The 26,993-nt window shown below is 36.8% G+C and overlaps 2 protein-coding genes across 2 annotated transcripts; both read right to left on the reverse strand.

The window, feature by feature from the left end:
- Positions 1-136: 136 nt before the first annotated feature.
- On the reverse strand, positions 137-1,400 carry LOC116298829 (pituitary tumor-transforming gene 1 protein-interacting protein-like). The gene has a single exon (XM_031707395.2). The coding sequence runs from the start codon at positions 1,044-1,046 to the stop codon at positions 525-527; it is 522 nt and encodes a 173-aa protein (XP_031563255.1). The 5' UTR covers positions 1,047-1,400; the 3' UTR covers positions 137-524.
- A 3,648-nt stretch (positions 1,401-5,048) lies between these two features.
- On the reverse strand, positions 5,049-21,685 carry LOC116298824 (potassium voltage-gated channel protein Shal). The gene is made up of 5 exons (XM_031707389.2): positions 19,664-21,685; positions 10,653-10,815; positions 9,273-9,350; positions 9,056-9,157; positions 5,049-8,062 (listed from the first exon to the last, which is right to left on the reverse strand). The coding sequence occupies exons 1-5, from the start codon at positions 20,752-20,754 to the stop codon at positions 7,607-7,609; spliced, it is 1,890 nt and encodes a 629-aa protein (XP_031563249.1). The 5' UTR covers positions 20,755-21,685; the 3' UTR covers positions 5,049-7,606.
- Between the last annotated feature and the right edge of the window lie 5,308 nt (positions 21,686-26,993).

Consider the following 26,993-nt stretch of genomic DNA (forward strand, 5'->3'; position numbering starts at 1 on the left):
ATCCCCCATAGTACTCCTTTTGCTCAACCTACCCTCTCCCCCTTAAGATTAAACTTAAAAAATAAGTTAAATGAAATAAAAACCTAAAGTAAATCCCTCAAACCTTGCCGATTTAAATAACAACCATTTAAACAAATTTTACCCATACAAAAATATTTTATTATCAAAATAGAATTTATCAAAGTAATTTATTCATATTGATTACATTGTATCAAAACTTTTTTAGCGACATAGTTTATAATTAGTGAATAACTTTTACAGCCCTCCACTTCAAAAAAGCCACACAAATATATCAAAAAACGTATGTTTTACAACAAAAATATAGCCCAAAAATACCATATTATTTTCGATCGTAAATTTTGTAGGATTTTTTCCAGTCTGTTAGAAAGACTATTGTAGATTAATGTGCCTTTAGACAGAGATAGGAAAATACAGCTATATACTCGTAAATAACAATTATTCGCTTCTTTCTCAGAAATTATCGTAGGTTATAAGCTTAAGTGGTACAAATTATTCCTGCAATTTTACTCATCACCAAGACGTTCATATCCTCCAGAAGGAAGAAGGCCATATTTCTTTCTGATGTTGTCAGCTTTTGCTTGCCTCTCGTTACGACGTTGTGAGTGTAGTAATTGCATTTCGTCTCGCTTTCTCTTGAGCTTGATATCTTCTTTGTCGTGTCGTTTTTGTTTCCATTTCTTGCACCTTCGACAACAGCAGCAGTAAACGCAACAACAGAGGAAAATCAAAGCGAAAGCAGCCAAAGAGGGAACCAGGATGATCAAGACAAAGCCAGAGATTCGACATTGGCCATAATACCAGTCCTTATGTGGACAATCGTGGGGCACAACCTTGGTCCAACCAGGATAATGAATACATTTTGTTGAACTTTTACACCAGTAGCAGGCAGAATTCTCAGTACACGAGGAACAGGAGGTGTTGGTATATTTACTGCAATCAAATTCAGCTGAAACTGGACTCGTGAATTGAAGAAGAGTGAAAGTAAACACGAACAAAGCAACCAAGATCTTCACCTCCAAACCCATAATTTGGACTCTAGATCAAGAGATCTATCGGTAAGGTATCAATAGGACCTTATTTTGAAGATATTAGGGCTTTTTTGTCCTCCAAGTTCTTGTACAAGAGAAATTCCAACGGTATAATATAAAGTCCGCGTAGTTGTGAGTTTTTCAAGATTTGACAAGGCGTAGAGAAACTGATTAGATCGCTTTCTCAAAACAGTTTTCGAGTCCTTTCAATCAAAGAAACCAAACCTCAATCCTCTCTAAACAACAGAACGTACTAATAGTACCTCAGAGGTCGAAAAGAATGTATAATCATTAAATCCAGCTCTCTCTATCCACCACTGATCGAGAGTTCAGAGATTGTAGTATGCTAATAATAACACGGACATTATGACGTCAAAGACCAACAGGAAAAAATTAAGACTAGGGGAGGGGAGGGAGAATTCAGCATGATATTTTTATCTATTTTATTACAAAAAGTAAAAAAATTATTTCGTGAAAAGTAGAGACTGATAAACATATCTCAGTCTTCTAATCAAATAGGATTTCAAACGCTCGAAATGTACTTATTTTTTGGTGCTTTTTGAGCAAGTCAATTTGATCTTTTCCTGCCTCTCCCCCTAAAATATTTTTTGTTCTTATCCAGCCTTGCAGAAAAATGTTGGGTGTGTAGACAAATGGTCACGATTGAGTTGTGATTTTTTAGCGACATTTAAATTGCTTTGCAATTCAAATTTAGGAAAATGTTGACAGTTGGTGTTCACGTGTATAATAGAGAGGATTAATGGTTCATTCCAATCTTGATTAGTTCTTTATAGTTTGTATCATCATCGCCACCAATATCACCTTCTTCTTCATCATTTAAAGTTCGTAATCTCTATTGATACAGGTTTTCAACCATTCCCAAGTGAATTAAACTATAACAAAAGACACGGCGGCCAAGTTGGAGGATATAACAAAAGAATTCATTGACAATTCTTTTGTTAAGTTCCTCCAACATGGCCGCCGTGAAAACCATCAATACTGTTATGATCCCAAAAGTCCTCGAAATGTTCAATGTGCTGGAAATACTGCCTTCTGTATGCAAAACAAAGACGTTCTCTGTTCTGTTTCTGCCAACCAAGTCTCGTACAGTTTCTGCTGTGTCGCCCTGGAGTATCCCCCTATAAAGGCATCGATGATGATATTATACTGCTTGATCTTGTAGTCTGGGAATTATTTCCGCAGTTCCAAGCGCAGCGGCGCATATTTGGTAGTTTCTCTTCTGTCTTCTGTCCTCTATTGTCCATCTAAGGACAGCTCATCTCTATGATCATTACCGGCCCTTCGTCGGTGCTTCCTTGTCCATAATCCTTGCGTCGATACGATTAGCTCTCACCTCCGGTGTTTCACAGGGACATCTGGGACATTCGAGAAAGCGCTCGCTCTTGAGTTCTTGTACTCATGTTTTGGTATGGTCTTGGAGTACTAAGGCGGAGTACGCTGGACGAGCCAAAGTCTCTCAGCAACTCCAAAACAGTATTTTGAGAGCTGCGTTATGCCTTTCAAGGTATAGTAGTTACGTTTGTGTTAATGCACTATAACCAGCGAGGACGTGGAAGCCACTTTCTGGGGCTTTTCCTCACATTCGACACTTCACGTCCGTTGCAGGGACAGTTACCACTTTTAATTACTGTGGTACTATAGCTTCGTCGGGAGTAATTGGTGGAAAACGCTCGTACATTCCCGCAACAGCGTGCGAAGGTGCTGTCCTCCATTTGTATAGCCAACTGAAGAAGTCTACGACATCTTCATCAGCCCATCTTGCTTCAAAGAGCTTCCCTTGCCATCTTTGACCTCGGATTATCTCGTCCCTTTTTTCTTGTTCAAAACTTTGCATGACTTTTCCAATTTTTTCACCGGCAAAATCTTCACTTGAATCAGCATACCCAGCTGGATTAGGGTATTTGAAATCTAAGTTCACGCCCATCTCCGCGGCGTACTTACCGGCCTCCTTCGTTAGAGAACGTCGTCCCTTTCTTTCGCACTTCTCGTCAAACGCCCTAACCAAACCTATTGTGGAGTCTTGATTCGATCGCGAATACAGCTTCACAGCTGTCTTGAATTTCGTAAGCTTGTATTCGGACTAATACTCAATGTAACCTACTCATCTAACACATCAAATACGCCGTGCATCATATACTAGCAATATACCCTGTGCATCTGACACACCTGGTGTGCGCAGTGTATCTAAATACAAATAGTGTGCATAGTTGATACTCACTGTACCATGCTCATCTAACATATTAAATACACTGTGCATCATATACTAATATTATACCCTGCGCATCCAACACACCTGGTGTGCGCAGTATATCTAATTATCTAATATATGTAGTGACAGGGTATTTAATACTCACTGTACCCTGCTCATCTAACATATCAAATACAACGTGGAGGTACTCTCCTCCTTTGAGGTCGTATTGTGCCCCAGCTGACAGAATATTGAATATTTTTGACATTTCCAATTATTTATATCTTATAAGTTATATATATACATTTATATAATTTTATTTTTGTTTCTAGTTATACAATTTATATTTATTATTCTATTGTAAGTCTAACACGGCTCTTAGGAAGAGCCTCTTGTATGATAAGACATCCGTGTTTAATAAAGATTATGTATGTATGTATATACTAACAATATACCCTGTGCATCTAACACACCTGGTGTGCGCAGTGTATCTAATACATGTAAAGTGCACGGGGTATTTAATACTCACTGTACCCTGCGCATCTAACATATCAAATACACCGTGCATCATATACTAACAATATACCCCGTGCATCTAACACACCTGGTGTGCGCAGTGTATCTAATGCATGTAGAGTGCACGGGGTATTTAATACTCACTGTACCCTGCGCATCTAACACATCAAATAAACCGTACATCATATACTAACAATATACCCTGTGTATGTAATACATGTAGAGTGCACAGAGTATAGTGATATTGATGTGTGTATTCTTTTCTGTATGGGAGGGACGGTCGTTTGGTGCCAGGTGAATGTGAGAGTGCAATTGATAGTGATATGTGTGTGTGTGTTGTTTAAGTATGTGTGGGACGGTGGCATGGGGTCAGGGTGTCAGGTGAATGTTTAAATGAAATCGACGGTTATATTGATGATTTGCAATTATTCCCAACCGGGCACAAAGAAGGTCAGAAGGGTTATTATTTAAACGCGAAAGAAAGTCAATCAGAAACCTTAGTTTGTAAAATACCACCAACATGGCCGCGATGACGTAAAATGAAAAATGAATTGTGGTAATGCACTCTCCTCTTACCTCTGATGGGGCGTGGGGTTCGATTTGTGAGTCAGCCGTGACCTAACTTATATCAGCTCTTTGGTTGTTTCAGGTTAGATCTTATACTGATTTCATCAGACTACGACTTAAGGAATCAGTCTAGTTAGATGTGCGACTCATCCACGACTCAACTAAGATCAGCTCTAAGGTTATTTCAGGTTTGATCTGTGAGTTACTCAGTAGCGGATCCAGCATTTTAAAAAGGGGGGTTCCAAATTGGCCGCAACCCAGAAAAAGCTGCTAAGATTAGCTTCACAAAAGGGGGTTTAAATTTCATTGTAATGAGCGGAAAGAGCAAGATTGGCTTCCCAAGTTTTCACTGGGGGGCTTTCCATGGAACCTACGGAACCACCCTGGATCCGCCACTGTTACTCGTCATCTGACGTTTTTTTTTTTTTGATTTACGAGGAGCAAGAGGACCATAAGATTCTATATCAAGGGGAAAAAATAAGGTTGATGAGTATTCATTTTTCAGTGTTGCTTATTTATAAACCACAATTTCATTGTAATGAGCGGAAAGAGCAGGATTGGCTTCTCAAGTAAGGGGGGTTCCATGGAACCCAAGGACTCCACCCTGGATCGACCGATGTTAGTCGTCATCTGACGTTTTTTTGATTTACGAGGAGCAAAAGGACCATAAAACTCTAGATCAAGGGAAAAAATAAGGTTGATGACTATTTATTTTTTAGTGTTGTTTATTTATAATTAAATAGTGAGGATAGTCGTTATCCTGTTCTGAATACCAATACATGCAATAGTAAACAATGGTTTAGAAATAGCCCAGCATTTAAAATGATATATTAATGCTCTTAATGATCTGGGATAAAAGTAGTTTCAATCGGAAGTTCTACTAACTCACTTTAAGAATAAATAAAATACGCATAAAAATATCAAAATAACCACACCTAAAATCACCGCAAATAAACAAAAAAATACACACAGTCGCACGATCTCACTTATCACAATTGAACTACTCAAAATACAAATCAATAGTATCTTTAAAATATAGAATAGGAAGAATAATTCGCTGTCTGTCCTACTAGATTAATCTGATCTGTTACGAGAATGGTACGTCACGTGGAGAAAAACGTCCATACAAACGAAACGTCATTAAGGTCTATATAAGGTAATAAAACACCATTGATGTCCAAATTTGGTAATGAAATCCATCAATGTCTATATACGGCCGTCATCGCCACCATTAGTGTCCATATTAGGTCATGTAAAAACCATTCATCAGTTTACGAGGTCTGGAATTAAACCTCGGATATTTGACCCGGGAGTTCAAAGTTGATTGGCTTAGATTCATTTGAATTACGAATTTAAGAATTTAAAGTGCTAGCTAGTATTTACATATTTTCTTTACAAATTGGAAGATAAGAGAGAATTGATTTAAAATTTTCTAAATAATCTGAAGCTTGAGGAACGCATGTCCAAGAGACGCACACTGCTGACTGAGGGCGAAAAGGATTATTGTCGTGATTTCAGAAAAGCGGATTTCTCCTATTTCCTATGACGTCATCGCCGCCATGTTAAATAAATTTCAACTTTTGCCCTTGTTTTTGTTTCTCATGTCAACCAACATGGCAGCACGTCTCATTTTATTCTTATGGGAAAAAATGCACTACAACCTATGACCTCACATGGGATGTATATGACGTCATAGCCGCCATCATGTTGGTTGACGTTAACGAAAGTTTCGTTTTGGATACACTGATCTTATCATCAAAATAGCAGCCATGTTTTTCCCTTTCCAATGAGAAAGTAATTCACACCAATAAACTTTTCGTTTTCATCCACGAACCTAATTACAGTGCGAATGGAAAACCCGTGGGCCTCTAGAAATATTCTAGTAATGTTCTGTTTTTCTTTGGTCAATTAGAATTGACTTTCTAACCACAAGATAACGGAAAGATAACAATAACGCTTCTGATTGGCTATTGAACATTCTTAAAATATTTCTAGGCGCCCATGGTTTTTTGATTCCAGTTCGCACTGTGATAATCCTTTCGCCCTCTTTCTCACAGTGCTATTTTTTTCTTTTTCAACTGAAATCAATAAATAAATAAAGGTTCGCCGACGAAGAACCATTTTCCGCCACACTCGATTAAAAAACCTCTTACAACAAAGTGATTGCGTGGTTTAAACCTCTGGAACATGGTTCGCATATTGTCAATAATATTCTAACTTGTCCATACGATTACCCTGATATCCTGTAAAAGCAACGAACTTCATCCATTCTCGAGTTTACTTTCATGGCTTCCAAGAAATCTCCTTCGAAAGCAATCATCCCAGGCCTTCGCCGCTCAGCCTTGGAGGCAACATATTCCATGTTCACAGCTGCCCTGTATTAGGTCTAAGAGCTGTTCTAACTTTGTACACAAAAATACATAAGAATACATATATCTATATATGTATATATAATTTCAGTATATATTAAGGTTTGAAAAAAGTAAAAATACGCTTTGATGTAAAACAATCGGAAATTCCGATTGCTCCAGAATTTGTCGCAATACAATGACGGCGATAATATGCAATAATCTGAAGATCCTTATTTTAATTCGAAGAGCATGCAGACTGCATACACGAGATCGAGGCACTAGTGTCACGTGCGCTGCACGTGATGAGCTAGATTATTACTCAAACTTTCTGACGGCGATAGCTTTGTTGAAAATTCCGCGCGCAAAGGGAATCGTTCTTTAATGAGAATTGTACAAATCGAAAGAGAGTTTTCGCATAGTTTGACTGAGTTCCCAAAAGTTATCATTTTTATCGACAACTTGATCTCGACTTGCTTTTTTTTTCAGCCTTTAGATAGCTGAAAATCTTTGCTTTATGTAGAAGAAGAGCCCGTTTCGTTTCATATTTCCTTCCATAATTTTTTTCCTTTTTGTACTAGGATTTCTCTGCGTCTATGCACGCATGTACAGCAGACCTCCCACCATCAGAGATAAAGGATCCATCAGTGGCTTCCAGTCCACTGAGAAAGCTTTTTTTATTCCCTTGGTCTTCTACTTTTCGTTCGTTTTTTTCCACTTTTAGATTTTGGGAAGTTTTCTTCTTAATTTGGTATCTGTTAGATAGGATGTTTCTTTCCTCAATCGATAGGGACAGTCGCAATTGTTTTATGTACTCAAAAATTTCATAACTCGAGTAAGAAATTCCGAATATAATCGTCTGAAACACAGACGACAAGAACAGATTTGCTTGCATGTTGTAATTCATTCCGCAGCCATTAAATGGCTGTATGCGACGTCGGGGATCGATCGTTACAATTCTCGTATCTCCTGTTTCCCGCATCATGGATATTATTAGGAACAGTGACGGTCTCAAAATCTGGCATTGTTACAACGGCTGAAGTCGTCACGTTGTTCGGTTGTTTTTTCTCGTTGTTGTTCATGTTTGAATTTAAAAACGGACTGGTTCTGACGTCATTCATTTCCATGTGATCACCAGCTACGCAGTTCTCTTGTTTATGTGTCGGTGGCTCAGACAACGATCGAGTTCGTTTCATACATTTGCCGTTGTAGCTGTTTCGATTATAGCACGCGTTATCACAAACCGCTGCTAACGAGAGAGACGAGGAGAGTGGAGAACCAGATGGGGTACATATAGGAGAGTTGGGCTTGGGTGGTCGCCTAGCAACGGGCTCGCCTTTATATGTGTATTCCATTTCAACGAATTGACGGGCCTAAGACAGAAACAAAACACAATGTGGTTAACAGAACAGACAGCCAAATAAAAGTACCCTATTTACATAGGAAACGCCATTTATCAATGTTTAAGCAGGTTTTTGGAATCACCACTAACATTAATTTGAAGGGACTTGTAAATTTATGGAGAGGTTTCACGACAGCCATATCAAAGGACAGGATCTAATGCTATGCTTTTCCTTAAAAATGGATTCAGTTTGACTTCCCCAAAGCTAGAGGAATCGGTTTTTTTCTTCTTCTTCTTCTTCTTTTTCTTCTTCTTCTTTACAGTGATGCTGGGCGTGATAACCCTCTCGATAAATACATGGTACATACAAGGTACATAGTCTTAAGCAGCACTACGATACTGATTTTTGACAATGGTACCAATAGTATTTGGCAGTGGTACCAATGGTATATGACAATGGTACCAATGGTATCTGACAATGGTACCTATGGTATCTGACAATGATACCAATGGTATCTGACAATTGTACCAATGGTATCTGACAATGGTACCAAAGGTAACTGATCATGGTACCAATGGTATCTGACAATGGTACCAATGGTATCTGACAATGGTACCAATGGTATCTGACAATGGTACCAAAGGTAACTGATCATGGTACCAATAGTATCTGACAATGGTACCAATGGTATATGATAATGGTACCAATGGTATATGACAATGGTAGCAATGGTATATGATAATGGTACCAATGGTATCTGACAATGATACCAATGGTATATGACAATGGTACCAATGGTATATGACAATGGTACCAATGGTATCTGACAATGGTACCAATGGTATCTGACAATGGTACCAATGGTATCTGACAATGGTACCAATGGTATCTGACAATGGTACCAATGGTATCTGACAATGGTACCAAAGGTAACTGATCATGGTACCAATAGTATCTGACAATGGTACCAATGGTTTATGACAATGGTACCAATAGTATCTGAGCTGCTTCATCACTACTTACCGTCGCTTTTTCTAAACAATGCAGTAGATGGTTGTGTTGTTCTTCTAAATACGATGCATCGTTATCTTTGCCCGGTATTTGCGTTAACTCCAGACCAGCTCCCTGAAACATTTATTTTAAGGTCTGCGGTTAAGTGTTTTAATATTATAAGCTCAACCAAAATTTTACATAGTGTGAAGAGTTACTTGTAACTTAGTTACCATTGTTTATAGCTTACCAGTGGGACATTAGTTTTATCAGGCGGAGAGACCAGCGCTGTTCCTGCCATAGTTTTAGATATAGAAACTCTTGCTTTCTGTTATGAAGAGATAACAAAACGGAAAAATTAGCGCAACATCCTGTATCCAACAGCACTCCAGTTTCAATTTGTTTGTTGCTAAGGGTTAGCCTTAATGTACGATATGCATGTGTTCCAGTGAAAGTTCCGTGCAAATTCAAAGTGTTCGTAAGTTGTGCATTCTTAACTTTACCGTTGATATATTTGTGAATATTTTAACACTGGAATGAAGCTAAGCCCGAGTAAACGAGTTTGTAGCCATGGAGACCAACGGTATTCCACGAAATCTAAAAAGGTCTCTATTTTCTCCATTTCATAAAATCCTGATTTTGGAATCTTTGCATTTTTGCCTCTTGGAATCACGAAAAAATACGATAATTGGAATGGATTTAATGTAATCTAGTACTACCGCTTCATAAACCTCTAGTTATTGATACAACCTGGCCAATGAAAAGATTAACCCCACATTTGGATGTGTACCAAAGTTGGAGCGGCGAGCACGCGTTTTGGAACCACAAAATCCTACCAAATTTACAGGTAGCCCAATAGGAGAAAAAAGGAAAATTTCATGACGATTCTTTGTCAAACTTGGAGGGCGATTGCAATAACCATTGGTAGGCCCCCTGATTGGATTTGAGCTTAAGACTCGAACACGCTGCGCGCAACAACCTTCGTCGCGCAACCACCACAACTTGTAATGTTAGCGTTGCTGTAATGGCGTGATGGTCAGAGCCAATGAAATATATAAAAAAACGTCCCTTTTTCACGAAGGTAGCAATTAATAGCCAGTGGCTAACAAACCTGTGTCCCTCATTCCGTGAACGAATTGGAATTTAGGAGTTGATTTTTGCGCAGGAAGGAAACTCCGGAGAACCCGGAAAACCCTCGAAGAACAGGAGAGAACCAACAAACAACTCTACTCATATACAACACCGAACCCGGCGGGACTCGAACTCGGGTCACATTGATGAGAGGCGAGCGCTCGCGCCGCTATGCCACCCGTATGACTTTTAGTAACGGAACACATTGAGATCTTCGAGTAGTTTTCCTCGATTTATAGTGTTTTTGTAGGAAATGTTTTTCCAAGTAATATCCCTTGAAAATTCCCTTACCCGCAACTATGCGCGCAACAGTTTTCACCCTGTATTTCAACCGTGCATTCAAAGATTGTAAAACCTTTTAGTCCATTAAGATTCTATGAAACAGTCTCAAGCTGCGCGCATATATTAAATTCCTGCAACAGCTATAAAACAAACCTAAGTTATTAATTTACTTACAAAAAGCCCCAAAAATGGCGCAATTTTATTGTACGTTACTGACCTTGTGAGCTTTTCTCTTGTCTGCTCTTTGATTTTGTAAGTAAATTCTACTGAAATTGGATACTATAACAGGTACTGGAAGGGCTATTACCAGCACACCACTCAGGGAACATAAACTGCCTACAATTTTACCAGGGACAGTTGTTGGTACCATATCACCATATCTGAAGGAAAACAACGGTCAAATATATAACTATTTGATAGTAATAATTTATTATATTTATATTGCGCATATTTTTATTAGAGGAGTTTTCATATCACGTGAAAATTCTGAGGAAGGCCTTGCCGTGACCGTGTCGGCACCGTGTTCAAGCAATCTGATTGGCTGACCAAGGATCTCGCGCGCTTTGATTGGTTCAAAAAGATGTCATTTATTTCGTGCCGTGATATTTCGTATTCATACGAAATCCACTTCAGGCCCCAAATCCTCGTGATTTTAAGGACAACATTTTTACCCATTGAATGAGTTCTAGGCATTTGGAATGAAGTATCTAATGTTATCACAGAGTGGGTCTGTTTGTCGTGGTACAACAACAGCTTTAGTTGCTCAAAATAACACCAAACGATTTCATGCCCTTTTTTATTTTGGGCGTAATGTTCCCCAATCCAAACCACTTGAGAATAAGATTCTTTACTGGACTGACATTTACTAATATATCTTCCCAAGTTTTAACAGCAAGTAAAAAAATAATACAAGAATGAAACGTGGTCTGAATTAAAAAAGCATTAGGTCTAAAGAATCCAGGTTAATTTTTAGTTTTTTTGTTGTTTTTTTTCATATCAATGTTTCTCTTTGATGTAACCAATGAATAAGATAATACTCAAGAGAACGTGGTCTGAATTGAGAAAATATTAAGCAATTTTTTGGCGTCGTTGCCCTGCTAAGCTGGCGCCAAGTGTCCTCATGCCTTTATTATCAATGTTAGTGTTACCCCAGGAATTCTGAGGTAAAATGATAACATATTCACAAGGTATCTAGATACATGGCTCCGTTTTTCCATTCTATTTTTTGTTTCATTTCAAATGCACAAATATATAAAATATGGTTTCATAAACTATCATATTAATTTCGATTCAGTTAAATTTGTCTGAATGTTTTTTTAAGTGAAAACTTTTTTAGCTAAATAGGAAATTCATTTTACAGCTCTCTGAATTCCGTTAGAAAATAGTGTAATGCAAATTGAAACACACAGTCATTAGCAAAAAAAAGTTTTACATTTACATTTAAAAAACTCCTATACAAAAAAGACATCTAACCAACCGCTTATAACAATCTGTTAATCAAGAAACAAAAATTACGTTGTCTCAAGCTTCGCAAAGACGTCCGGGCGGACGTAAGAAAGTAATTCAATTACCATTGATGAGTGAAGCGTCTTTAGTTTTGAATACTTGTACATTATGTGACCATTTAGTTATGTCGAAATGGATCTGTGGTCGGTTCAATATTGAGGGGAAATGTTAGAATTTTATGATGAGGGAAGATCCACTTTATACCATCCACTGTTAAAGATACTTCACTAAGTTCTTGAAATATGTTCAAACCTAAGAGCTTTTGGGGTATGAAGACACTTGGTTAAGAATGAGAATATATGAAAAATGTCCCCTCTTCAATATCACAGAAAAATAAAGTGGCATTGATTGTGAAAAAAATATATAATGGAGTTGATTTTTCCAAGTGGGAAACACTGCACTAATCAATAAAAAAGGTCTACAAAATCATTAGATATTTTTTCTGAATTTTTCCCCCAGTAACGATGCTCTACAGCTGGTGATAAATGGAACTCGCGCTAACCTAAATTGTTTCATAAAGTAAACTCCATTGAAACAAGAGCTAATTGGATTCTTTAGGAAAAGATTTCCACATACTAGAAGTAATTGGAAGAGTTGTACATAAGACCAGATTAACAGAGCTTTGCTAATACATAAATAATTATGATATATGCATATATTTATATCATATTTTAAGGACAAAAGTACGTATCATACTGTGAAATACCTTCAAAAACACACTTCCTAATAGATATTTTCCTTTCAGTATTCATGTACTTTAATTTCAAATAAAAATGTTTACTCAAACAGTGAAAAAAAATTTTTTTTAAAAACAAAAATTCAAGTTCCGGTACAAATCAATAAAAATTAACGAAATAACTGCCTGTTTTGTTTGGAAAGATATTCAAGGTATTCCAATGTTGTAGAAATGTTTTCACTGGTAAAGTTATCTTCCTTTCGATGTTGCTTGATCATAATCTTATTCCTCATTGCAACTGATTTTTGTCATATCACAGGTATAAAATTAGGATAGCACAACTTTTTTCCATCATTCGATGAATCTTAAAGTAAAATAAGCTCCTTTTATTCCCCAATACATTCATTATCTTTTATTCGAGTTTGATAAATATTTTCAAATACGAAAACATGCGGAACACGGTTGCTCATAATATCATAACACGATTTTCACCCATAAAGGAATCCTTGAGAAATTTTCGAAAATAAAATCGAATATTTTCCAAAATATTGTCGGAAGAATTCCTGGTTTCCCACACCTATGGATATTTACATCTAATGCCTCTTGGATGAAAAAAGGTTTAAATGAAGTTAAGTAGAGATTAAAACCTGGGAAAGCTTTGAACGGTAAGAGTCGATGAAGACAAGAATACTTTATCCAGTAATCTTTAATACAAGTGACGCTAGCGAAAAGTTTTTCGGCTGAATGCTTGCGCTCGAGAAAGCCAATTAGTCTTATAAGCTTACCATTAGGAGTCTTTCAAGACAAAATAAAAGATAAGAAAATGGAGATAAGATCTAATGCGGTCAGAATGATTTGGTCATACTCAAATCTCGAGATTGTTTAACACGGTAAGGGAAAGAGAAGAAAAGAAGCAATTTCATCTGGAAGGATAATAATAATATTTTCGAATATGTTAATAATATCTTCGAAACCCATGTTTAAAATGACTGGAATTTGGTTTTGATATGCGGAATTTGTAAGCAAAAGTGTTCTATTTTCTTCGCTTCCGTGTTGATATCAGTGGCCAATTACTACATTTTCAGACTGGCGAATGATCTAAAGGTTTTATACTCGTTTCCACTTCTAGTGGTTTTTGTGGGAAGCGACCGCGAATGCTGATATACTCTAGAAGAACACCGACTCAATTCACAGTAGCTAGTAAGACTGTTTTTTGTGACACTTGAGTTTGTGCATGGATGTAGAGGGGTTCGGCCATGTTTTTAATATATACGAGGACAAAAAAAAAAAATCTTTTAAATACCGGTACATGGAATAAATTAATCAATATTCAAATCTCTTTAACCGCGGGGCGTCTGGGAATTTCTAAACCCGTACGAATAAAAAAAAATGATTCGAGCGAACAAGTTCCTTAGATTTGAAGAATGTACTCACTATTATACCAGCTTCCAAAAAAAGATGAAGTTTTTTCTACCTTAAACTTGAGATTTGTACAGTCAAAATAACATGAAAAAATCTTGAATCAGTTGAAATTTTGTACATAGAATTCAAATATTTATAAGTGCTTGTTGGCCATAGGATTTCGACTGTTTTATCCAGCAGTGACGTAGAGAATCGTGGATAGGAAAATATTTTGAAATGTGGCTAAGACGAAAGCAAACTAGAAATAGTTCCTATTATGTCTATACTTCGTGATTTTTACCCCGAGAGATACTTTTTGTCACGTTCCCTGGTGTTTATGGTGTCTTAGTTCCTGTTTTCTAATCAAAAAAACACTTGCTTTTGAAATAACGGCAAAAAGAACGAGTTTTGAAGCCCAAACGACTTCAAGCCGGGCATTAAAGGAAACCTGTTCAGTGCCAAAGAAAACCATTTATGTGTCAGAATTCTTCGCGGGCATTTTCTTTTTTGCAATTCTTCATCACCATAAGCAGAGAAAAACGCTTGCATACTTCAAGAAATTATTTTTGAACGCATTTTATATATCTAAAGAATTTTTTTTAACTATCGAAATGGCAAAACGATTTTTTTAACCTTTTCTAAATCATGAAAATACAATGCAAAAATACGAGTGTTGTAAGATTAGATTTTTGGCCTTCTTTTTAGTTGCCTGCTTTGCGTCTTTGCATTTTGAAAATCTTCCGCCGTTCGCTGCGGTTACAGCGACGGCGAAATAGAGACTTGGGGGGTCTGAAACCCAAGCCGATCTTTGCATCAGACTATAAACAATCAAACAGAATGCGAATTAAAATTTTACTACAACTCGCTCCTGTAGGAATAAAAGACCTTTACATTCAGGCCTTTTGAACACAAGACTTTGAAATTTTTATATCCATTTTTGGTAATGTGTTTCATGGCGATACCAATTCGTATCCCCGGACACTACCTCATTGAAACATAATTAACTGGAATCTGTATCCGCAAAAAATATCGACAAATCCCCGTAAGAAATCGAAAACACTGAAACTGTTTACAATTTTACGATCTTTTCACGTGTCTTACAACGAAAACAATAATACTCTCATTTTATTTTTTAAAATCATGTTCGAGCTCCAAGATTAGGAGAGCTCGGATTGAAAGGAACGCAGGGATGGATATTTTTCGTTGTTGCGAAACAATACAACTTCAAGAAAATCACTGTTAATAATTGAACACCAGCAATGCAAGTGCCAACCATTCAGCCAATAGAAAGCCTCGAGTTGCAGGGGTTATACTTGGGGTTTGTAGCATTAATACACAAAGGATCAGGCTTTGAAGAGAGTAATAAGACTAAAGTGCATAAGCCCAGGTAAAATGTGAAAAGGAAACACAAAAAACGTGAAAATTATTGGCTTGTAGTACATGAAATTTTGATGTGACGAAGGGCTTCTTTTTAGAACAGCGAACTTGAAAAAAAAAGGTTGCTTGTTGCTAGTATAGTGTCGATTATTTCCTTTGTTAAGATCATCTTTTGAAATGTGTAAAGAAGATTGGATGAAATACCCAGCAGATTATCCCAAACTTTCCAAATCCGCCTTAAAAAGAATACTGAGACCGGATTATCTCGTTCTGTATGCAGTAATCTCAAGCACAAATCACTGTTAACCGGTTTTAAATAAATGAAAGACTCCAAACCATGCCAACTTAGCAAGATAAGATTTTTTTTCAGTGTCTCTACAATCTAAGACTCTCGATAAAGTTCGAACTCAAGTATAAATAATTCCTGAAAGCTGTTATTTTCTTTATTATATTCTAAAAATACAAAACCTCATGTTTTTACAGTAAATTTGTTGCTTTTTTAAGGATAAATTTTAGCATGAACTGATACATGTTCCAGGTTAATTTAGTATTCAATTCACAGTACTTTCGTATGCAAACTACCTCGCTCGTGGAAATTTTCCGCATCACGAGAAAAATAAACCAGAAAAAATATTGATTTATATCTCATGTCTGGCGGGATTATCACTAAAAATGTTTCATTTTTCTAGTATATTTAAAAATAAATTTTTACTCCACCTTAACGAAGATAATTCATTTATTATGAATTTGTATATATGACGAGCTTCTTTTTAAGAAAGATCCAGAACTATGAAAAATGAATAGCTAAGGCTGTCGTGACGACGAAGACGGACTACATGACATTATCTGGCTTCGAGTTTCTCACGCTATCTGTCAGAAAAACGAACCGAAAAGATATATTATCCTAAACTCTTTTGGTTTGTGAATACCGTAAGTTGGTTAGGCAAGTATGAGGCGTAATTAACTCTTGAGAATGAGTACCACGTCTTTTAGCCCTACAGCAGAATATAAACCAAAAACAAGGCGAGAAACAGAAAGAGGGAACGATGGATAGAATAAAGAGACAAACGCATACACACAGAGAGAAAGAGAGAGAGAGAGAAAGAAAGAGAGAGAAAGAGAGAAAGAGAGAAAGAGAGAAAGAGAGAAAGAGAAGGATGACTTTAAAGAAAGCAGAAATAGGGCTAAATCTAAACGTCAGTCTAAAATGAGTTTCTATTTCGACGAATTTTAGTACTAAAATCAGATTTATAGCCAGACAAATATTTTGTAAAGGCTTAGTAGCGAGATAAAATACATGTACAATATACTAATAGAAGCTAAAGTTACTAGTTTAATCAAAGACAGAAGTTAATGACTACCAAGTTATGGACTTCTGTCAAAGAATATAAGAATTAATTTTTAAAAATTTTCTGTTCTTCAGAAAAAATCGGAAATGTCTTATGTTCGCTCATCTATTTATTCACATTTCGTAGTCTAAAATTTTGAAATGGGTACAACATCGACGACACATAACCTGCTACAAAAGGCAGAATTACCTAACTCTTTAGAGGTCATACTAGAAAGTAATTATCACAAATAACGTCAAGGAAATAATATTGGCGTAAACAATGAAATAGGTTAAGCAGTTGCCGCAAACCAAAAGTAATTCTGAAACTTTTGGCCAAAAGCAGCATTTTATAATGAGTAAAAGAAAATTGAATGTCGACCGGCGATTTTCAAGACTTAAAAAATGTTTCATTTCCCGACAAAAGTGCATTTCTTCTTTACTTTTAGAGGCCCATAATTTGAAATAATGTTTTGGATTTTATGATAAGGATATTACAAATAAGCATTACGTCGTTTAAGATGGGAATCAGCAGTTTATTGTGGGTCGGCAAAAATATTGATTTCATTCATTGTAATGGCAGGTTTCGATTAAGAGTTTTGCCCATAAATAAGCTCAAAACCCCTTTCCAAGTCCATTGTTTTCAAAAGGGAGGAAAAGGAAATGAGAAATAAATGAAAGGAAGAAAAGGTGATGGTTATCATTTTGGTAGTAAAATCGACTCACCCAAAGAAATAACCACTGAAAATTTTTAACTCTAAATCCCACTTTGTGAACGAAAAATCAATGAAAAAATGAAAGAGATATATAAAGAGAACCCACAATTTTCCTTGCTAACTAACTATAGAAACACTTAATTTTATCTTCAATCTATCTCTGGCCTTAGACAAATTGGAAAATCCTGTGAGCCAGAGTGGGAAGGAGCTACCACTTGACTCCTCGTCACATCAGTAGTCCCTACATTGACTTTTTTCTTTCCTATAATGTTGTTTAATTAAGACTTTCATTTAGCAACATCAATGTACAAGCTCGAGGTAAATTGGAAAAGCCTATTGAAATTAAGTGTTAAACCGAATCCAATTAGAATTCGGACCAATTTTTACATTTATGTAAGATAGCCTCTGGTTCAAAGGCAGTAATTTAAACAAATAACATTAATCGTCTGGCTTTTTGCTTTGAACGTTAAAAACACACAACAAGATTTTGAAATTACTGTAGTCGGAATTTAAAATTTCGATTGACCTAACCCAGTACCTTAGGTTTCGTACTAGTTTACCCGGTGATAGAAAAGGCTTTTATATTTGACACAATTGCAAAGATTCGTCATTCAAAACTGGTTTAAAAATCCATTCGTCATTATACCATCTAATAATTATACTCATGCGTCATCGATCATTCATTTGGACATGAAAAACGTGCTTTTTTTTCGATGTTAAGAGGGAAATACAAGCATGAATTGCATTGCCAGTTTTATGTGTGATATTCTAGCAATTTCATAGAAAATTGATATCAAATGACTCCTGAAACTCTTATGTGAAAGCCAATTACGGTTCCTTGCGTGTAGTTGCAGCATGTATACATAAAAATATCAAGAATTAAAATGACCAACTCTCCTAAGAAAGGAGCATCCACTGCCCTAAGAATTTACTGAATCTTTTTGGCTTGCAAAATAAATGTCAAGAAATTGAAGGTTACAAGAGAATTTGATTGACTGAATGACAGAAACAAGTAAACAAACAAAAGGAAATGGAAGGAAATGGGAGGAGCAAAACGAAAAATAATTAAGATATTAATTCGCGATTTATCAGTTTTGGAAGGAAGGAAAAAAGATAAAGAACTGAAGCCTTAAAAAACGGTGGAAATAGGAATTTCTTTTTTCACATGAAGTGAGCAAGAAAAAAAAGCGGGCGAGGAAAACTCTTAAACACGTTGATTGAATTTTGCACTTCAAACTACGAATACCTAAAGTATCTACCAACATATGGATTAAGACACCTAAAGCCTTGTTACTTAAGCCTTATTGAGAGAAATCCTATCGGGGTTTATTCGTCGCATTTTTACAGTAGCATCAAACCATTATTCGACGGCCGTTCCCGTCTTTACGGAAGTCGAGGGTTGATTTACAAAATCATCAACTCGTTCGATACCGTATTTCCGTCACATCCAAAAGCATAGAAGTGTCGTTTTATGTTATTAGGAGTAATTTTAATTCTAGATGGGTTTAAAATGCTCGAAGGCCTAGTATTTACCAAAACATTGCTTTAGCATCAAACGGTGGCTTCAAACTCGAGCCGATTCATGTATTTTTTTCCAACAACTTTTTTTGGTCAAGAAAAATAATCGAGTGTAGTACAGCGTCTTTTTTTAAACTATAATATCCAATATTTATAATGTGCTTGGAGAGCGAAAGTTTAATACAGAGCCCGCTACTTCTTTCTTTAAAAAGAAGGCACGAAGAAAAATGTACCGAAAATTAACTAATAAAACAACACATCAAACATTTTCCTCTCTTATTTTACATTCCACTTCATTTTTCACAACATTTCTATCGATTTTAAAGGTTTTGAACGAACATTTGTTTGCGTGTAGTTTGGTTAGAAAACGAATTTGTGAGCTAATATTTAAAGCGTGAGATACAAGGTAGATATATGTGTTGTCCATTGTGTTTACTGATGATAAATGATTCCTTGCACCAGCACAACCAACACAACAAACACACTATCTTTTTTTTATTCGATAATTTTGTCTTTTTGTTGAAGAAATCTCCTGCCCTAAAATCTTTAAACTACGTAGTGAATTGACATGTCAAATACCCGGGGTAAACTTTCTAATTTTCAAAAGAGATTGTCTCTTAGTGTATGTAAACACAACGGTGATGATAATGATGTTTTTTTTTATAGTCATGAAAAGGGAACAGAGACAAGAATCACTTGGTACTTACCCTAGAGTTGTCATCGTGACTATAGTATACCAGAATGAAGCAGGAATACTCGTGAATTTTGTGTCTCTTTCTCCCTTTTCAACATAGTACATAACGGTTGCAAATATTATAATGGCCATGGAAAGAGAAAACAGAAGGAATCCCAACTCCGAAGCACAGCTCTTGAGAGTATAGCCAAGGATGCGAAGACCGCGAGAATGCCGAGAAAATTTAAAAATTCTGAAGATACGAAATACCCTTAGAGTCACAAACGCTCCACTTATTGAATTATTTGGCATGAATAACCCTACATAGAAAGGGAGAATCGCCACTACATCAATGATGCTGAGAAGATCTCTAGCGAACTTGACTCTGTCCGGTGCCGCATAAAGTCTTGCTAAATATTCCACAGTAAACACAACAACACACGCTGCTTCCAAACCAAAAAATATTTTGCTGTATACATCCCCACAAGAGATTTTCCCCTTGCAAGGCAATGTTTCAATTACTGTGCTTATAACACTCACGGCAATGAACAAACCCGTTATATAGTACGAGACGGTAGCTACTTTCGAACTCTGGGGATTCTGAAAAGCCGTCCAGAGCTGTTCACGTACAGTTTGATCCACGATTTCTTCGCCATTTTGAGAGGCATCATCCAGCTTATCTGGCTCGAAAATCCTCTCCATGCATTCTTTTTTCCTTTCCCGAAAATCCTCCCAACAGCAATCGTGTACTACGTCCTCGGAAATCCCGAAAAACGCGAGCTCGTCTTCGAAGGACGACACACACTCACCTCGAGGATAATGCAGCTTTCCATTTCGATAATAATTCAAAACATGGCGAAAAAGGTCTGGATCCCTGTCGAAGAAATATTCATTGGTCTCCGAGTCGTAAAAATATTCTTTTTCTTCGCTACCAAGAAGCGTTTCTGGGAACTTTGCCAGCGTGTTTCGCCATGTTTCGAATCGTCTTCCACTGACATTGATGGTGACTCGTTCTTCGGGTTTGGACGATTCTGGTGGCGGCGGCATCGGCGCTGTAGCAAGAGGTACCCATCCGATGGCTGCCGCACGAGCGAACGGCAACCACGCGACTACATCGGCCGCCATGACTGAGTTTCATAAGAGTATACGCTGACTCGGGAACCCAACTCGACTTTCACATCAAACCCAATGAGACAGGTGTAAGAGAGACCGTTCTCCTCTCCTGGCAAACAACACGGCTTAATTTATTCCCAACGCAGTCTCATTCGGCCTGAGCTGTTTTCGCCATCCACTTAGTCAATTTAATGCCTATATTTCTGTCGGCGCGTGTATCCACCAAATCTTCCACGTCCAGACTCAAATTGACCGTGGTTTTTTTCTGTCTCTACGATGCCGTATAACGATGAAACAAATCGGTTTTCCGAATCAATCATGGGCTACTGGCCTAAATTATAGCAGGGTTAAAGGAGTCTCACAACAACAAAGAATTTTGTACCAAATGTTTCGGTGGTTCTTGATTAGGGAAGACCACTGGCGCTTTAGGCTTGCTAGTCTTCAGCAGACTGAAAATACGTTTACGTTGCCACAAGTGATTAATCAACTGCTAAAAGGAAGTAAGAAAGAACTTTTGGCAACCTCCGATTGATGAGTCTCTAGGTTCTTCCAACCTGTACGCTATGAGAGAAGCCTAATTGTGAAGGATTTTGTTAATTAGCAATATAATAAAAACAAAATTCAACCAACCGACCAATGAGCGTCAAGCAAACTGACTGCTTGAATGATAGTTTGGAAAACAATCAACCGTCTTCCTTTGTACTTCTGTCACCTATTCGAGGTTAAATTTGCAAACACTGGATTCAAAAAAGAGATGTACACAATGCTTTAATTCAGGTACACATAACCTGGCCGTCTTCGACAACGAACTCCAACCACAACTACCAACAGAAAACCAGCCACTCACCGATCGGTTGGGCGGCGGTAATTTTTTCCGGACTTCTATTCAAGTCTCGCTGTTTCTCTCTCTCTTTCTTCACGTCGCCTGGTTTCAAGCTTTAGTCCTTAATAAATAATGGAAAAAGTCGCCGCGCATAGATTCAACCGCCGAAACCAGAAAATATTTAAATGAAAGCTTCTTTTACATTTTCGTATAATGGAGAAAAATTAGCGAACTTCGCGTGTCTATTAACTTCCAGTTCTTCAAGATACAGTCCTTAAGTCTTCCAGTCGCGACACACTCTTTCGGCAAATTTGAATATTATTTTCTTTCGTATTGGTACCTGTAGAGAAAAAAAGAGCCGGTTCTCATTGAAAAATCGTTCACAGCACCAGATCGGCCGTGTCTATTTAAGGTTGATGAATTATAAAATGTGTACGAGAAAGGTCCGAGTTGAAGCCAATTCGTAACGGATAAGGCACATAAATAGATTTGATTTGTTCTACCACGGGAATACAAAGTATTGAGAGCATGAAATCTGATCTATAAAGTAGTGAAGCCAACTTGCATATTATGAATTGTTTAATGTTTGTCATTTACATAAAAGAGAAATTCAAACTTGATCTGCTTCTAGCATTCCAACTTCGTTTCACAGCCGATTTCCTTCGGTTCCTATTTTCTCAGGATATAATATATAACGCATGTTTCTTAAACAATTTAAAGATGAGAGCTTTCATCTAGTAGTGGACTCTCTCTTTTTGGTTTGTATGTTTATATGTCTTCGCCCGAGCATAAAACTGTCTTTGTCAAAGTCGAAGATTGATATTGTAGTATCAGAGAAAAGATTTTGCATACGTTTTGAAAACATCCTTTACAAACACGAGGTTGACCCTAATTTTCTACCTTTAGAGTGAAGTCTTATTCAGATTAGATAAAGAAAAGGATAACTAAAAACCATCTGAAGATATCTATTTGAGCTTTTACAGCTCTTTCGATGCCTGATGAGAATGGTCGTAATGACTAAGAGATACAAAAAACACACATACATACAAGTGCTAATTATACAACGAGGTACAAAGAAAAGAAACAGTGTGAAAAGCATAAAAAATAGAGAAATTAAAGCCTTAAAAGCTTGCACCGACTGACAATTTTACCCAAGAAAACACGACAGTAAAATAACACCTGGTTACCAACCACTAGTCACGTGATCCACACCTGCCAAAACGATGACACAGTCAAAAGTGTCCTCAAAAATTCGCGCGCGCGTGTTTGAAGTTACAAAAGGTTTTACGCTGATATTAAACTATCGTAATCCGGTTGTTTGCAAGTAGTTATCTTAAACAATGTCGGCTTAGCTTTAGGCTCCATTCATCCCTAAAATCAAACAAGATTTTACGTTTATTGGGCTTTTCATGCCTTTTTTGTCACTAGGTCCATTTTCTAGAATTTGAAATTATATATGTCATATATATATGCGGTTTCAAGCCCAGCACGTCCAAGTGATCACCCTGGCAACCGCAACTTATGACAATCAAAAAATAATTTGTTTCTACGCAGGGGTTTATGACAAAGGTGCGGTTAAGTAAAATAATACAAGAAAGATGTGGCAATCCTAAATCACCCCAAATTTCGATATTAATGAAAAAATTACGTCCGGTTGTTTATGGAACACAAAAGAAACTTTCTAGTCTTTCTATGGTTTTCAGAGAAAATACGATGCTAAAAGATCCAAAGACAGCTGATTGTTGTCAAGATAAGATAGCAAGATGATCTGACGAAGATTTTGCCTCGAGCACAACAGCCAGAGGACTCGACGGCTGTGTACATTAGTAACAAGCGTTTTAACGAAATAAACTCTAATCATACACACAAAACAATTCTCAAAATTATTTTGAATAAAGGTGATTATCATTTGTCAATGTTAGTCGAGTATCAACGAGCAAGGACAATGCCAAGAATATTCGGTTTACGAATGTAATAGCGTATTCTATCTCAATTTTCCTATAATGATCCCATAATTCGATACAGAAATCGATAATTTTAACAATAATAATAATGGTTGTTCTTGAAAATTACACTTGGTCTTCGGAGGAAAAAAACTGTCGAGAAAGGATTTAAAGCTAAATGGATTTTAAATATTTTGCTTCTAACATATGTTATTGTGAACTAAGATGCTATGCTACCACGACAACCATGGTTAAAACGAAAATCGTCCGGCATCTCTGGTGTTTGTTAGAAACCAAGGAACGTGATGATATGCCACTGAAATCTTCGATGAAAAAGATATATCATAAAACATACATATTTATATGGTTTAAAGACAAAATTTGGACAAGGAAATACTTCTCGAGCATATGTTTGACATATATGCACGTACCTATATACTCTCATCTCATCTCATCTCATCCCATCTCATTTCATCCCATTCCATGTCCTCTCCTCTCATTTCATCTCATTCCATGTCCTCTCCTCTCATCTCATTTCATTCCATCCCATGTCCTCTTCTCTCATCTCATCCCATGTGTCCTCTCCTCTTCTCTCCTCTCTCCTCTTTCTTCTCCCCTTTCCAACTCTTCCCCTTCAATGTTTCTTCTATCTCCTCTCCTCTCATTTCATCCCATCCCATCCCATCCCATGTTCTCTCCTCTCCTCTCCTCTCTTCTCTCCTCTTTCTTCTCCCCTGTCCAACTCTACACCTTGAATGTCTCCTCCCCTTTCCTTTCCTCTCCTCTACTGTCTATTTATTTGTTTATTTATTTATAACTTTATCCATGACAATTATCTAAGTTCCTAAGCTATCATGGAAGGGGTAAGCACAACAGAGCTTGGCTCCAAATTAAGTGCACCCTAACGAAAATTTAAATTATAATAACAACAACAAAATACGAATAATGATAAACTCTAAGTGAAAAAAAACGAGTGAAGATTTACCAATTATACTAAGATGATAGTAGAAGTTAGAAGAGTATGGCAAAAAGTAGTCCGATCTATTCCAATTCTTCTCTTTCAATCTCTCCTCTTCCATAATGAATATGTATATAACAGCCATGAAAGGCATTCATTATGAAGGGAAGGGTAATACAGGACTTGAAACGGCGTCATTAGAAAGAATAAGGAATTAATTCAATTTAAAATAAAAATAAAAACACCACCGAAGCAACTGCTACCTGCAATACAATATACCACGATAGATAAATAAACTGGTTTGTATTCCATGACCGATTGATTGTGTTATTATTTAGTTGAAGTAAAACATTTATTTTGAAAATCAGCCTTAATCTGAAAATTTATCCGCTTTGTTTATCATATCCACAACTACCTGTAATGAGGGATTACTGCTCTGGCTTATGGGCGCCATTGCTAGCATTTCTGATTAATTATACTAATTAATACTTGATGATGTCTTAATGTTATAAAAACCGCAAGCTAATTACTTTGGTTTTCGATAGCTTACTCAAGTGTATTAGTTTGGTCGAAAGAACACTTCTTTAACAAAATGCTCTTATAACGCTATTTTTAAATAAAGTAGTCACGAAAAAAAAATTGGGATGACGTCGTCTGGATTACTAAGATTTTGCCGACCCAGTTGTTCTCTGCCGTCCGGCCATTAAATTCAGCAAAATCGACGCACCTGCAGAAAGCCCTCCTACAGTTCCTTGTTTTCATAACTGGGTTAACATGGAATCGTGCAGCGCACAGTCAGCAAACAAAAAATAAAAACACCTTTAGGGTGTCGGTTGCAAAGCCATTCTGATCGTGCCTGTTAAGAATTGTGGCGAGTTGTATTAATAGTATACCAAGTGGGATAGACACCACTTAACAGCAAGAACACTCCTAACGAAAACAAACCCCATTTTACTGGATTAATTGGTAACCGATTCATATCCGCGGCTCGAGTCTCGACATTAGAGGGAAAAGCTAACAGCATGAAGATTAAGCAAGAAAAGACTAGAAAAAAACTGGCACGTGTGTTCAGGGATACTTTATCGTTAAACATACATTTAATAGTAAAATACGTTTTCTAGTTGGTCGTGCGCAAACAGGTGCATTATCTGTCTAATGAGATGGAATTGTATACCAAATAGAAAACTCATTTGTATGATTATTTCCTTTTAGTGCTTGAAACACAAGATACCTGTCGCTCTTGTCAAAACATCGTGCTCAGATAAAGCACTTAACATGCGGCAGTAAACATATCATATTATATTGATTATTGAACCTTGGAAAGTCTTATCTTAGCGCATTGCGTATCAAGTTACACGGAAACGGATCAGATCGTAAGTTTTATCGCACGCTCACGCGTTGTATAGCAGCAGCGCGCTTATCATGCTGCAAGCGCTTTTAACCTTAGTTTGACACTCGATTCATACGTACACACTTTGTGCCGAAAATTGTTTCCGTATCAGTGAGAAACGACAGTTTAAAGCCGTACCTTAGCCGTAACTACGCCTTGTGATTGGATGCGGTATTACTAATGGACAAAAAGCCATGAAAAGCCATTTCATTGCTACGGCATGTTGTACCGTCTTAACATGCTGTAAATCAGTACCGTACGTTTCCCATTCATACCATAACCATTTTTATGGGAAGCTATTTCAATATTAGGGCATGTTTCAAAATGATGATGATGGTAATATATATGACAATGACGGTGATGATAGTTATGCTAACTTAAATGAAGCTCATGATGATGATGATGATGACTAAGACAATATGCTAGTCACTATGATGAAATGATAAGAAGTGAAAGATTTTTCATCATGATGATACTGATGGATGTACTGCATTAAAAATCATCAAGTACAATATATGGGTGCCTACTTTTGATGGTGATAATCATGATAACAATCATGATGAGAAAGCAATTGTAATAAATGTTAAATGGAATGCAGCTGCTTTAATCATTAGGATAATAACCATGATGAGTATGATGACAAATGATAAATTGGTTATGCCAGTGACGATAATAAATATGAATAAATAAATAAACAAATAAATAATAAAGTTTGAGATTATACAAATGTTAATTTATGAAATGTGTTTTTGTCACTCGGTAAAGATCTATATGTAAGTGTATGCTACATCGAGTGTATAAGCAGATTAAAAAATCTGCCTCAGTTGGGTTCTTGCAGGACTCGAACCACTGACCTCTCATTTGCTAGACGAGATGTCAACCGCTCGGCAAATGTTGTTGATGATGTACATGAAACCCACAGTAGTAATGATGTTAATCTGTGATGGTGTATGGTGATGACTGATGAAAATAATGATTGACAAGGCAATGATTGTGATGATAACATAGGTGATAACATTGATAATGGTGATTGATGATGACAATGATTGGTGATGGTGATAATGACTTAGGTGATGACAATATTAATGACAATGATTAATGATGACAATGATTGGTGATAATGATAATGACTTAGGT

The sequence above is a fragment of the Actinia tenebrosa genome, unplaced genomic scaffold (genome assembly GCF_029948245.1).
Source record: "Actinia tenebrosa isolate PJP-AT-01 unplaced genomic scaffold, QUT_ActTen_1.0 PGA_scaffold3__52_contigs__length_22856419, whole genome shotgun sequence".
In the NCBI taxonomy this organism is placed as follows: Eukaryota; Metazoa; Cnidaria; class Anthozoa; order Actiniaria; family Actiniidae; genus Actinia; species Actinia tenebrosa.